Source organism: Salmo salar, chromosome 01 (genome assembly GCF_965601325.2).
Source record: "Salmo salar chromosome 01, fSalSal1, whole genome shotgun sequence".
Taxonomy (NCBI): Eukaryota; Metazoa; Chordata; class Actinopteri; order Salmoniformes; family Salmonidae; genus Salmo; species Salmo salar.
Window position 1 is genome coordinate 175,184,819 of NC_138291.1, and position 13,028 is coordinate 175,197,846.

The 13,028-nt window shown below is 41.4% G+C and overlaps 1 protein-coding gene across 4 annotated transcripts in view; it reads left to right on the top strand.

Moving 5' to 3' along the window:
- pam (peptidylglycine alpha-amidating monooxygenase) overlaps positions 1 to 13,028 on the top strand; it is a 181,857-nt gene that overhangs the window by 132,241 nt on the left and 36,588 nt on the right. For 3 of the 4 annotated variants that reach the window (XM_082956764.1, XM_082956762.1, XM_014145629.3), the window contains exons 16-17: positions 122 to 430; positions 3,192 to 3,321. In XM_082956764.1, coding sequence (XP_082812890.1) covers positions 122 to 430; positions 3,192 to 3,321 — 439 coding nt within the window. The remainder of the gene's footprint in view (positions 1 to 121; positions 431 to 3,191; positions 3,322 to 13,028) is intronic. The other variant, XM_082956769.1, reaches the window with a different exon arrangement.

Here is a 13,028-nt window from a genome sequence, read left to right on the forward strand (position 1 = left end):
CTTCTCCTCCTTCCTCTCCGCACCTGTATTCACACTTCCCATGTTTCCCCTTTTCTTTCTTTCCCTTCCCTTTCTTTTTCCCTCCTTTTGTCTGCCTATCTGTCTGTCTGTCTGTGTGCAGGTGACTTCTATTCCCTTCTGTCCAAACTCCTAGGCGAGAGCGAGGACGTAGTCCACGTGCATAAGTATACGCCCGGCGAGGCGCAGAGTGCCCAGGCGAAACTGGTGGCTCAGATTGATAGCATAATTCAAAAGAAGGACCTGGGCTGGCCCAGTCCCAGGCTAGGCTTCCTGGACAGAGAGGATGCTATACTGGTGAGGGACAGAGTGCACAAGTTTCACCAGTTAGAGGCTACGGCCAGGCCTCCCGGGAGCAAGCTAATGCCAGCTAACACCCTGGTCGAGATTGACGATGATGATGAAGAAGAAGGTGGGTTTTCCGGGGAGGTGACATCAACCGTGTTTGGAAGACGTCTTTTTGCTTTGGCATGTTTCAATTCCAAGGCATGCCCTTTTATGTGATTTTTTTTATTTTATTTTTTTTACATTTATTTTTATTCCCATGTCCTCCTATTTCATTGCGCTCATTAATCAGGTATTGTGAGGGTCCGCATAATCACCCAGTGTTGGCGCTATAGCCTACATGCTGATGAGTGTCCCGTGTGGCTCAGTTGGTAGAGCATGGTGTTTGCAACGCCAGGGTTGTGGGTTCGATTCCCACAGGGAACCAGTATGGAAAAAATGTGTGAAATGTATGCATTCACTACTGTAAGTCGCTCTGGATAAGGGCGTCTGCTAAATGACTAAAATGTAAATGTAAATGAGACTGGAAGTGTAGCTGGTCCAGGGGTAACTTTAGGCTCTGAACGAACTGGTTCAGATTAAGAGACATGCAGCAAAGGCTGATTCCAGACCAGTGTTTAGCATGCCCAATTTTGGCTCAATTCTCAGAGGTGATTTGATTGATTGAAATTATTAGACCATTTAAAAAAAAATACATACAGTACTTTAAGGGCGCTCCGCCACATACAATTTTTAAGAAATTCATCAAGATTAACACAAAGCTTAAAGGAGTTGAAATAAGACTAGTTTAGGACTTCCTGGTGTGTTTCTTTCCCCTTTGTAACGCCCCTCTCTTTGTTGTTAAAACAAAGCTTGCTGACAGCTGCAAAAAAAATCTAATTGAACGTTTCACTTGAGTAGGTTCCCTTACTCAATACCAATTGAGTTGTTTTTTTTTGTCTTTTGTACCAACCAGCTGTTAGCGGTACGGAGCTCTTGTTGTGACTTGCTCAATTCCAGTTTCCATGTCAAATCTCAAACGACATCAGGGATACGTCCTATCGGCCCGCCTGTCCCGGCTCTATCAATCCGGTGTGGAAAATCCAATTACCAACACAAACTGGTGTAAATTAATTTGATTTCATGCATCTGCTCCTGTTTCTGGGCGCGGTGGAGAGAAGACCGGTTGGAGTGCCTTGTCCCCCGGCCAGACTTTAACCAACTAATTGCCATTCCTCTCCACATCATACCGTGAATTATTCATACAGCAGAGAGGCTTTCAGCTGTTTGTCTGAGGGTTGGTGCCCCAGTCGTACCTTTGAGTGCAGAAACTGCCTAGGGAAGTCAGCCAGCCAGCGTGGAATGGAGTTGCAGGCAGTGAATGTTGGCATATTGAACATCGACTGGGTCGTGTGGTATTTGCCGATGTAAATCTGTGTTTTTCTGTGAAAGAGGACTTCCGGGAAATACCAGTAGGATATTTGAAAAGGGCTTATGTTCTATATGATGTCTTCATATTCATTACGTAAGCCCGGCATAAGCACTTTACATAATCATTCATTACTTGTCATGAATCGAATTGAAGTAAACTTTTTTATTGTTGTGAATGTGAAACCCTTTTAAGGCTTTGGCCTAGCGACTTTTCAACCACGTTTTAAGCACATACCAAATCCACTCATTGATTTTTGATTGACAATGCCATCCCCGCGTCATGATAGGTTCTTTTCAATCATCAAACCGTTTTAATAAGGCGAAGAAGTGTCCTGAGATGTTCACTACACCTAATTGCTTAGCCAGTGCTGGTGTTTACGTTCAACTGGACGTTTGACCTTTTGACCCCATTTACAGTACAGTAATGCCTTCTAGCCAAATGTCGTTCCAACCTACAGTTCACAATGTCTCTCTTGCAGCTGTTGAAGTTGTTATGTTTTTATTTATCAGAAGTTTGCAGAGTATGTTTGTGGTTGTGTGCGACATGCTCACGCTTCATTATTCTGTAGATTAATATGATTACATGCATCATTACATGTTATTGCACTCTGCTCTGTCTTATTAGCCCTATAATGAAAACCTCAATGTGGTTTAATTTCATTAGCTAAACTGTTGCAGTTAATTTTTATCCAATGCTAGCAATTTCGAAAATGTTTTTGGTCGAGGGCCATAAGTCATGCTTAACATAAGCTTTGTCTCATTATGTGTTTACTTATGTCTAGTAATTGTCTACAGTGAATGGTCTTTGACCTAGTTACCATATCAACGAGAGAAGAGCACGAGCAGGAAAATCCACTCAAGCAACTAAATGTGAATAGATTTTTCAGGCTAATGCGTCAATATTAGCCAGAAATGTGTTTACATACACTTCCATTAGACTCACAGCAAACTTTTATTTGAGCTCAGCGGTCATCCTCCACTGTCCTCTCAAGCAATTCCAAAAATGGTGTCTTGCTGAATGCAGATGTTTTTTAATTTTTTATTTAACCTATATTTATTTAGGAAGTCTCATTTGAAGTCAGAATACTTATTTTACAAGGGAGACCTGGCAATGTACAGTGTGTGTCAAATCATTCCACTTTAGATTAATCCAAACTATTAGCAGATTATCTAGATTAGGAAACAGTGGGTGAGGACGTGAGAAAGGAGATCATTGCACCAGGGCGGCTAGGAATCTCTTTGGTTTACATTACCCCATGCTAGCGAATGACTTGCCAGATGTCATTTTTCCCTCCTTTGAAATGACCCTATGGCATTGTTAAGCTGACCACAGGTTTCTGGCGTTCCTCTCTCTCTCTCTCTGTGTGTGTGTGTGTGTGTGTGTGTGTGTGTGTGTGTGTGTGTGTGTGTGTGTGTGTGTGTGTGTGTGTGTGTGTGTGTGTGTGTGTGTGTGTGTGTGTGTGTGTGTGTGTGTGTAGAGTACCATCTGGAAGAGGTGACGGACTGGCCAGAGAGCCCACTCCAGCTGGGTCAGGTGTCCGGTTTGGCCCTGGACTCAGACGACAACCTGGTCATCTTCCACAGGGGAGACCACCAATGGGGGGTCAAGTAAGTAGCTATGATGATGTTACATATATAGTGAGGGAAAAAAGTATTTGATCCGCTGCTGATTTTGTACGTTTGCCCACTGACAAAGAAATGATCAGTCTATAATTTTAATGGTAGGTTTATTTGAACAGCGAGAGGCAGAATAACAACAAAAAAATCCATAAAAACGCATGTCAAAAATGTTATAAAATGATTTGCATTTTATTGAGGGAAATAAGTATTTGACCCCTCTGCAAAACATAACTTAGTACTTGGTGGCAAAACCCTTGTTGAGTTGATGCCAAAGAGCTCCATTTTGGTCTCATCTGACCACAACACTTGCACCCAGTTGTCCTCTGAATCATTCAGATGTTCATTGGCAAACTTCAGACGGGCTTTCTTGAGCAGGGGGACCTTGCGGGCGCTGCAGGATTTCAGTCCTTCACGGCGTAGTGTGTTACCAATTGTTTTCTTGGTGACTATGGTCCTAGCTGCCTTGAGATCATTGACAAGATCCTCCCGTGTAGTTCTGGGCTGATTCCTCATCGTTCTCATGATCATTGCAACTCCACGAGGTGAAATCTTGCATGAAGCCCCAGGCCGAGGGAGATTGACAGTTCTTTTGTGTTTCTTCCATTTGCGAATAATCGAACCAACTGTTGTCACCTTCTCACCAATCTGCTTGGCGATGGTCTTGTAGCCCATTCCAGCCTTGTGTATGTCTACAATCTTGTCCCTGGCATCCTTGGAGAGCTCTTTGGTCTTGGCCATGGTGGAGAGTTTGGAATCTGATTGATTGATTGCTTCTGTGGACAGGTGTCTTTTTATACAGGTATCAAGCTGAGATTAGGAGCACTCCCTTTAAGAGTGTGCTCCTAATCTCAGCTTGTTACCTGTATAAAAGACACCTGAGAGACAGAAATCTTTCTGATTGAGAGGGGGTCAAATACTTATTTCCCTCATTAAAATGCAAATCAATTTATAACATTTTTGACATGCATTTTTATGGATTTTTTTGTTGTTATTCTGTCTCTCACTGTTCAAATAAACCTACCATTAAAATTATAGACTGATCCTTTCTTTGTCAGTGGGCAAACGTACAAAATCAGCAGGGGATCAAATACTTTTTTCCCTCACTGTACAGTCGTGGCCAAAAATTTTGAGAATGACACATTAATTTCCACAAATTGGCTGCTTCAGTGTCTTTAGATATCTTTGTCAGATGTTACTATGGAATACTGAAGTATAATTACAAGCATTTCATAAGTGTCAAAGGCTGTCATTGACAATTACATGAAGTTGATGCAAAGAGTCAATATTTGCAGTGTTGACCCTTCTTTTTCAAGACCTCTGCAATCCGCCATGGCATACTGTCAATTAACTTCTGGGCCACATCCTGACTGATGGCAGCCCATTCTTGCATAATCAATGCTTGGAGTTTGTCAGAATCTGTGGGTTTTTGTTTGTCCACACGCTCTTGAGGATTGACCACAAGTTCTCAATGGGATTAAGGTCTGGGGAGTTTCCTGGCCATGGACCCAAAATATGGATGTTTTGTTCCCCGAGCCACTTAGTTATCACTTTTGCCTTATGTCAAGGTGCTCCATCATGCTGGAAAAGGCATTGTTCGTCACCAAACTGTTCCTGGATGGTTGGGAGAAGTTGCTCTCGGAGGATGTGTTGGTACCATTCTTTATTCATGGCTGTGTTCTTAGGCAAATTGTGAGTGAGCCCACTCCGTTGGCTGAGAAGCAACCCCACACATGAATGGTCTCAGGATGCTTTACTGTTGGCATGACACAGGACTGATGGTAGCGCTCTTCTTGTATTCTCCGGACAAGCTTTTTTCCGGATGCCCCAAACAATCGGAAAGGGGATTCACCAGAGAAAACGACTTTACCACAGTCCTCAGCAGTCCAATCCCTGTACCTTTTGCAGAATATCAGTCTGTCCCTGATGTTATTCCTGAAGAGAAGTGGCTTCTTTGCTGCTCTTCTTGACACCAGGCCATCCTCCAAAAGTCTTTGCCTCACTGTGTGTGCAGATGCACTCACCCTCCTGCTGTCATTCCTGAGCAAGCTCTGTACTGGTGGGTGCCCCGATCCCGCAGCTGAATCAACTTTAGGAGACGGTCCTGGCTCTTGCTGGACTTTCTTGGGCGCCCTGAAGCCTTCTTCACAACAATTGAACCGCTCTCCTTGAAGTTGTTGATGATAAATGGTTGATTTAGGTGCAATCTTACTGGCAGCAATATCCTTGCCTGTGAAGCCCTTTTTGTGCAAAGCAATGATGACGGCACGTGTTTCCTTGCAGATAACCATGGTTGACAGAGGAAGAACAATGATTCCGAGCACCACCCTCCTTTTGAAGCTTCCAGTCTGTTATTCGAACTCAATCAACATGACAGAGTGATCTCCATCCAGCCTTGTCCTCGTCAACACTCACACCTGTGTTAACGAGAGAATCACTGACATGATGTCAGCTGGTCCTTTTGTGGCAGGTCTGAAATGCAGTGGAAATGTTTTTTGGGGATTCAGTTTATTTGCATGGCAAAGAGGGACTTTGCAATTAATTGCGATTCCTCTGATCACTCTTCATAACATTCTGGAGTATATGCAAATTGCCACCATACAGACTGAGGCAGCAGACTTTGTGAAAAATAATATTTGTGTCATTGTCAAAACTTTTGGCCACGACTTGTACTGTTATACTGTTTCCCTACTGTAATGTTTATCTGAGAGAGGACCACTGTCTTCTTTATTTAAAACCTGTTGAGGACAGACGTTCCGCTAGCGGAACGCCTCGCCAATATCCAATGGTAGATAGAGCGTGGCGCGAAATACAAAAACCTCAAAAATGCAATAATTTCAATTTTTCAAACATACGACTATTTTACACCATTTTAAAGACAAGACTCTCGTTAATCTAACCACATTGTCCGATTTCAAAAAGGCTTTACAGCGAAAGCAAAACATTAGATTATGTTAGGAGAGTACATAGCCAAAAACAATCACACAGCCATTTTCCAAGCAAGCATATATGTCACAAAAACCCAAAACACCGCTAAATGAAGCACTAACCTTTGATGATCTTCATCAGATGACACTCCTAGGACATTATGTTATACAATACATGCATGTTTTGTTCAATCAAGTTCATATTTATATCCAAAAACAGCTTGTTACATTGGCATGTGATGTTCAGAAAATGCATTCCCACCCAAAACTTCGGGGGAATTTACTAAATTACTCATCATAAACATTGACAAAATACATAACAATTATTTTAAGAATTATAGATACAGAACTCCTTTATGCAATCGCTATGTCAGATTTTAAAATAGCTTTTCGGCGAAAGCACATTTTGCAATATTCTGAGTACATAGCTCCGCCATCACGGCTAGCTATTTTGACACCCGCCAAGTTCGGGGCTCACTAAACTCAGAATTACTATTAGAAAAATTGTATTACCTTTGCTGATCTTCGTCAGAATGCACTCCCAGGACTGCTACTTCCACAAGAAATGTTGTTTTTGTTCCAAATAATCCATAGTTATGTCCAAATACCTCCATTTTGTTTGTGTGTTCAGGTCACTATCCAAAGGGTAACGCACGAGCGCATTTCGAGACAAAAAAAATCAAAATGTACCTTTACCGTACTTAGAAGCATGTCAAACGCTGTTTAAAATCTATTTTTATGGTATTTTTCTCGTAAAATAGTGATAATATTCCAAACGGACAATAGTGTATTCATTCAAAGAGGAAAAGAAAAAACAGCATGGTCGCGGGACTGCGCATATCCAATCTCTTTGTCACCAGGCAGACCACTGACAAACTGAGCTACTATACTCTGCCCAGAGACAGGAGACGCCTCAATCCGCTTTCTGAAGGCTTTAGAGAGCCAATGGAAGCCTTAGAAAGTGCTACGTAACCCCACAGATACTGTAGTTTCGATAGAGAACCAAAAGAAGAACTACAAATTCTCAGACAGGCCACTTCCTGCTTGGACTTTTCTCAGGTTTTTGCCTGCCATATGAGTTCTGTTATACTCACAGACACCATTCAAACAGTTTTAGAAACTTCAGTGTTTTCTATCCAAATCTACTAATAATATGCATATTCTAGTTTCTGGGCAAGAGTAGTAACCAGATTAAATCGGGTACGTTTTTTTCATCCGGCCGTGAAAATACTGCCCCATATCCACAACAGGTTAAAACAGAAAAATGTTGTCTCTGCTGCCAAGAGAAGGGCCTCTAAAATCGTGCCATTGCCCACGTCAGGGTTTCCGTTAAATAAAATTGGCACTGGCCAATTGTCCAGGAGAAGAAAAAAAAATCCCATTGCTAAATAATGCTTTTTAGCCTATTCCAAATGAAATCAATTCAAAGTTTATTGGTCACGTGCGCCGAATACAGCAGGTCTAGTAGACCTTACAGTGAAATGCTTACTTACAGGCCCTAACCAACAGTGCGATTTTTAAGTAAAAAATAGGTATTCGGTGACGTAAATACCAGTTGATGTAAATATATTTGACCAGTCAATGCTTATCTGTCTATGGGTTAATTTGCATAATTCCGTGGAATTAAATTAGCCCGTGTCATGTATCTTATTTATCATACAGCATACAGAGCCTTTTAGCTGGAGCCAAATGGACATTCGCTCGTAGCCTACTGTCATGTGTGCATTGCTACACTAATAATGTTAAGAAATAATGGTTTATCAACATAAAAAAAAAAAAAATGATGTAGCTAAGGCCTACTGGTTGTATGAGTTTGGGACAGTTGTGGGACGATAGATCCCAATCTGTTTAGGCTAGTTCTTTCTTGACAAGCTGACCAATAGAATAGGTCAACTTTTATACTATGGGGGTTAGTAGATTGACGGGCTTATCGGCGGCGTGTCGATTAAGTCCAAGGGAAGCTTTCCCTAAGTAAATTATATAGCTTAATTAGCCAACTTCTGGCTCTACATAAAATCATTCAAAATAGCCAACTAATGCATGATTTGGCCAGAGGATCATTAGCATAACCAAACCTTAAAAAATTGCATTGCCTACAGTCTGAGCGAAAGGCAGCGTGCGCAATTTGTTCAGCGTGTGTTGCAAATACCAAATACAGTTGAAGTCGGAAGTTTACATACACTGAGGTTGGAGTCATTAAAACTTGTTTTTCAACCACTCCACAACTTTCTTGTTAACAAACTATAGTTTTGGCAAGTCGGTGAGGACATCTACTTTGTGCATGACACAAATAATTCACTGTATCACATTTCCAGTGGGTCAGAAGTTTACATACACTAAGTTGACTGTGCCTTTAAACAGCTTGGAAAATTCCAGAAAATTATGTCATGGCTTTAGAAGCTTCTGATAGGCTAATTGACATCATTTGAGTCAATTGGGGTGTGCCTGTGGATGTATTTCAAGGCCTACCTTCAAACTCAGTGCCTCTTTGCTTGACATCATGGGAAAATCAAAAGAAATCAGCTAAGACCTCAGAAAAAAATGGTAGATCTCCACAAGTCTGGTTCATCCTTGGGAACAATTTCCAAACGTCTGAAGGTACCACGTTCATCTGTACAAACAATAGTACGCAAGTATAAACACCATGGGACCACCAGCCGTCATACCGCTCAGGAATGAGACGCCTTCTGTCTCCTAGAGATGATCGTACTTTGGTGCGAAAAGTGCAAATCAATCCCAGAACAACAGCCAAGGACCTTGTGAAGATGCTGGAGGAAACAGGTACAAAAGTATCTAAATCCACAGTAAAACGAGTCCTATATCGACATAACCTGAAAGGCCGCTCAGCAAGGAAGAAGCCACTGCTCCAAAACCGCCATAAAAAAGCCAGACTACGGTTCGCAACTGCACATGGGGACAAAGATCGTACTTTTTGGAGAAATGTCCTGTTTGGCCATAATGACCATCGTTATGTTTGGAGGAAAAAAGGGGAGGCTTGCAAGCCGAAGAACACCATCCCAACCGTGAAGCACGGGGGTGGCAGTATCATGTTGTGGGGTGCTTTGCTGCAGGAGGGACTGGTGCACTTCACAAAATAGATGGCATCATGAGGGAGGAAAATTATGTGGATATATTGAAGCAACATCTCAAGACATCAGTCAGGAAGTTAAAGCTTGTTCGCAAATGGGTCTTCCAAATGGACAATGACCCCAAGCATACTTCCAAAGTTGTGGCAAAATGGCTTAAGGACAACAAAGTCAAGGTATTGGAGTGGCCATTACAAAGCCCTGGCTTCAAACTTATAGAAAATTTGCGGGCAGAACTGAAAAGGCGTGTGTGCGAGCAAGGAGGCCTACAAACCTGACTCAGTTACACCAGCTTTGTCAGGAGGAAGGGGCCAAAATTCATCCAACTTATTGTGGGAAGCTTGTGGAAGGCTACCCGAAACGTTTGACCCAAGTTAAACAATTTAAAGGCAATGCTACCAAGTACTAATTGAGTGTATGTTAACTTCTGACCCACTGGGAATGTGATGAAAGAAATAAAAGCTGAAATAAATCATTCTCTCTACTATTATTCTGACATTTCACATTCTTAAAATAAAGTGTTGATCCTAACTGAACTAAGACAGGGAATTTTTTTACTGGGATTAAATGTCAGGAATTGTCAAACTGAGTTTAAGTGTATTTGGCTAAGGTGTATGTAAACTTCCGACTTCAACTGTAGATGATTGTTGAGTTGCTACTCTCAGTGAAAAGGCCCAGCCATGCATATCGCACTATTTCAAAAGTACAATCGCAGGAAAACATAGTTTGAGAAGAAAATGGCTAATGCTGTAAAACGAAGACAATGAAAAGACTCTAATCTGTCATTTAGTAATCAAAATTATCAACTTAATTGAGCGAACAAAGCCTATCTTGTTGGAACCAGCGGAGAGCATCGGCCATGTCCCTGGTGAGTGCTCACTGCGCATATTCAGTCTTTATCAGCGTTGGCTCAGTGCCACTTAAAAGTTTGTTTTTGGACAATGGACGTCATATTCATTTAGTGTCTTCCCTTCTTGTAGGCCTATTAAATGGACAAACATTTTTTTTTATTGATTATTTGTCAGTTTCAGCAGTGTAGGCTACCCTGTAATTTGTCATATTAAAAAAGATTCTGCTAATGTCTCCAGTCATATAAAGTGTAGTAGAATTGCTTTAAATATGTTTTTCCCAGTGCAAAGAAAGACGACACGTATCTGATATATGCTCTCAGTCAATCATTGAACGGTCTATTTTGCGAACAGTGATTGAGATATATTATTATCCTAAATTATGACTATCCAGACTATCCAGTCTACTCATCATGTTACCCTTACAAAAAAGACTGCAGTTTTGAAACTGCTGTTAAAGTGCAGAAACTTCAGTCGACTGTGGTGTTTTCGATGCAGTAATTGCAGTTACACTGCAAAATTACTGCAGTAAAAAATAAATCATATTTGGGATGCAGTATTTGCAGCATACTGCAGTCTGACTTTTTTTTGCGTAAGTCTGCAAATGCAATGATGAATGGAATGCTTTATTATAAAGGTGCATTTTTATGTTGAAAATGTTCTCCCCCAAACTTGGAACTCACGCTCTGCCTATGCATAAGCTAGTGATTTTGCTGTTCATTACTTGTCTTGTTGGCTGAGAAAAAGTTAATGTGGACAGTTACGCCGCATTCACGTGCTAGTCGGAACTAGGAAAACTACGGAAATATCCATCTTGCTAACTGGTTTGAACGCGGCACGTGTTTATCTACAACCTATTAGCGAGTCGAACATTTCTGAGTTTCCCAGTTCTGACAAACACGTGAACACGGCGTCATTTTAATGCCTTCAAAGTGCGTGGTAAGGACACACGTCATTGCCTCCTCGATTTGCGTGTTCTTTAAGACTAATTACTATAATCTTAATGTGATTTCTGTCATTCTGATCACCGTGGGTGGATGCCCTAATCAGCTTACCGGTACACTTCTCAAATATCCGGTAAATGAAAATGCTGCCGGTCAAATGTCCAATGCCACATTTTCATAACGGAAACCTGGGCCACGCACACTTTGTCACCGCTGCTGGAAAAAATCAGAGGGCAAACATTTGCATTGTCTTGCATTACAACACTTCCAAGTCTAATGTTTAGAAAGCTGGAAATCGATGTTCCTGGTGTCATGAATATTTCAGTCTATTGGAGATTAATATTCAGACAATGACACCATTTCCTCTCATCTCAGTCTATTGGTGCTTAATATTCAGACAATGACACCATTTCCTCTCATCTCGGTCTATTGGTGCTTAATATTCAGACAATGACACCATTTCCTCTCATCTCGGTCTATTGGAGATTAATATTCAGACAATGACACCATTTCTTCTCATCACAGTCTATTGTGAAGTGCTCCATACAACTACTCAGACATTTTTTACTTTATCAGACTGTCAGCGATGTCCAAATACTCTTAAATGGACTTTTGGACTGGAGATAATTTAGGCCTATCACCTATGTCTACTTACCCACATCCATTCAGATCAGTGGTGAATGGAATACAAGGGGGACAAGTAATTTAGGAGTGTTGGGATATTTTCCCTGGTCTGTCCACCGTGCAAACAAACTGCAAACAAACTGACTTCTGAGATTCGCTCCAGGCACAGGCACAAACCAGTTTAGCGAGGCTGAGGTAATGGATAATTGCAAATAGATCTTCAGTTTGTGAAGTCCCTTCTCTCAAATGATCCAGTCTCACTTTCCTCCAAATCAGATAAGACTTTTATGTAGATAGTGGTGCATCCCTTTAAGGCTGTGTGGGTTTGTCCTAAATGGAACCCTATTCCCTATTTAGTGCACTACTTTTGACCAGGGCACACTATGTCGGGAATAAAGTGCAATTTGGGATACAGCCTGTGTCTCTTGATGTATGGCAGGCTGAGCCCAAGGTTCCTTCTGTCTTTATGTTTCAAACTGTTTGTTTTGTTCAGATGGAGCAATAGGGATACAGTCTGTAGACTGGAGTCAGTAATTGGGGCACTGTGTTCCTCCAGTGTTCAGGGTTGTAACCTGTCACTAAGCCAGGAATATGCAAACCTCTCCCAGGTCTCTGATTAGCATAAATAGGCAGGCTATCTGGGCAAAGTGATGAAAGAGTGAAGACGCCATCGGTTAAAAAAAATTGGTTTCTGAATTCATGATTGTAACTTTTGGTAACAGTAACCAGATTTCCATCCAACCTTTTTATGTCAGTAAAGTACATGTCGGATAAAACATTAAATGTCGACAAAATAAAAATAAACTAGACAAGGTGGGATCTTTTTGTGTCGGTAAAATTAATTATGCGAGAAATGTTGGTGGAAGCACTTTTATGCACAACAACCATCATATGGAAATAAACTTGGGAGTCACACGATGTTGTGTGGTCCTCCCGCTACGACTCATCAGGAAACCATGCAGTTTATTAGGCTACAGATTAAATACATGATGATAAACATCACAGGGTGGTGAAAGTGCACCGTGATGAACTTGATGCTCCTTTCCAATAAATATCAAGGGTCTTTTTCTGGTGACTTGACAATCGATTCTTGGAAGCCATTTGACTTTTGTTCATAATAATAATCTCATCGTGTAGGATATACGTGCGCTGTAGCGAACAGCGCACAGCACGTGCTAATATCAGAGTTTGCACACTCGCTATATAACGCAATATTTATTGTGAGAAAACCATCAGTAGAGTTGAAAATGCCATGGAAACCCATTTAAC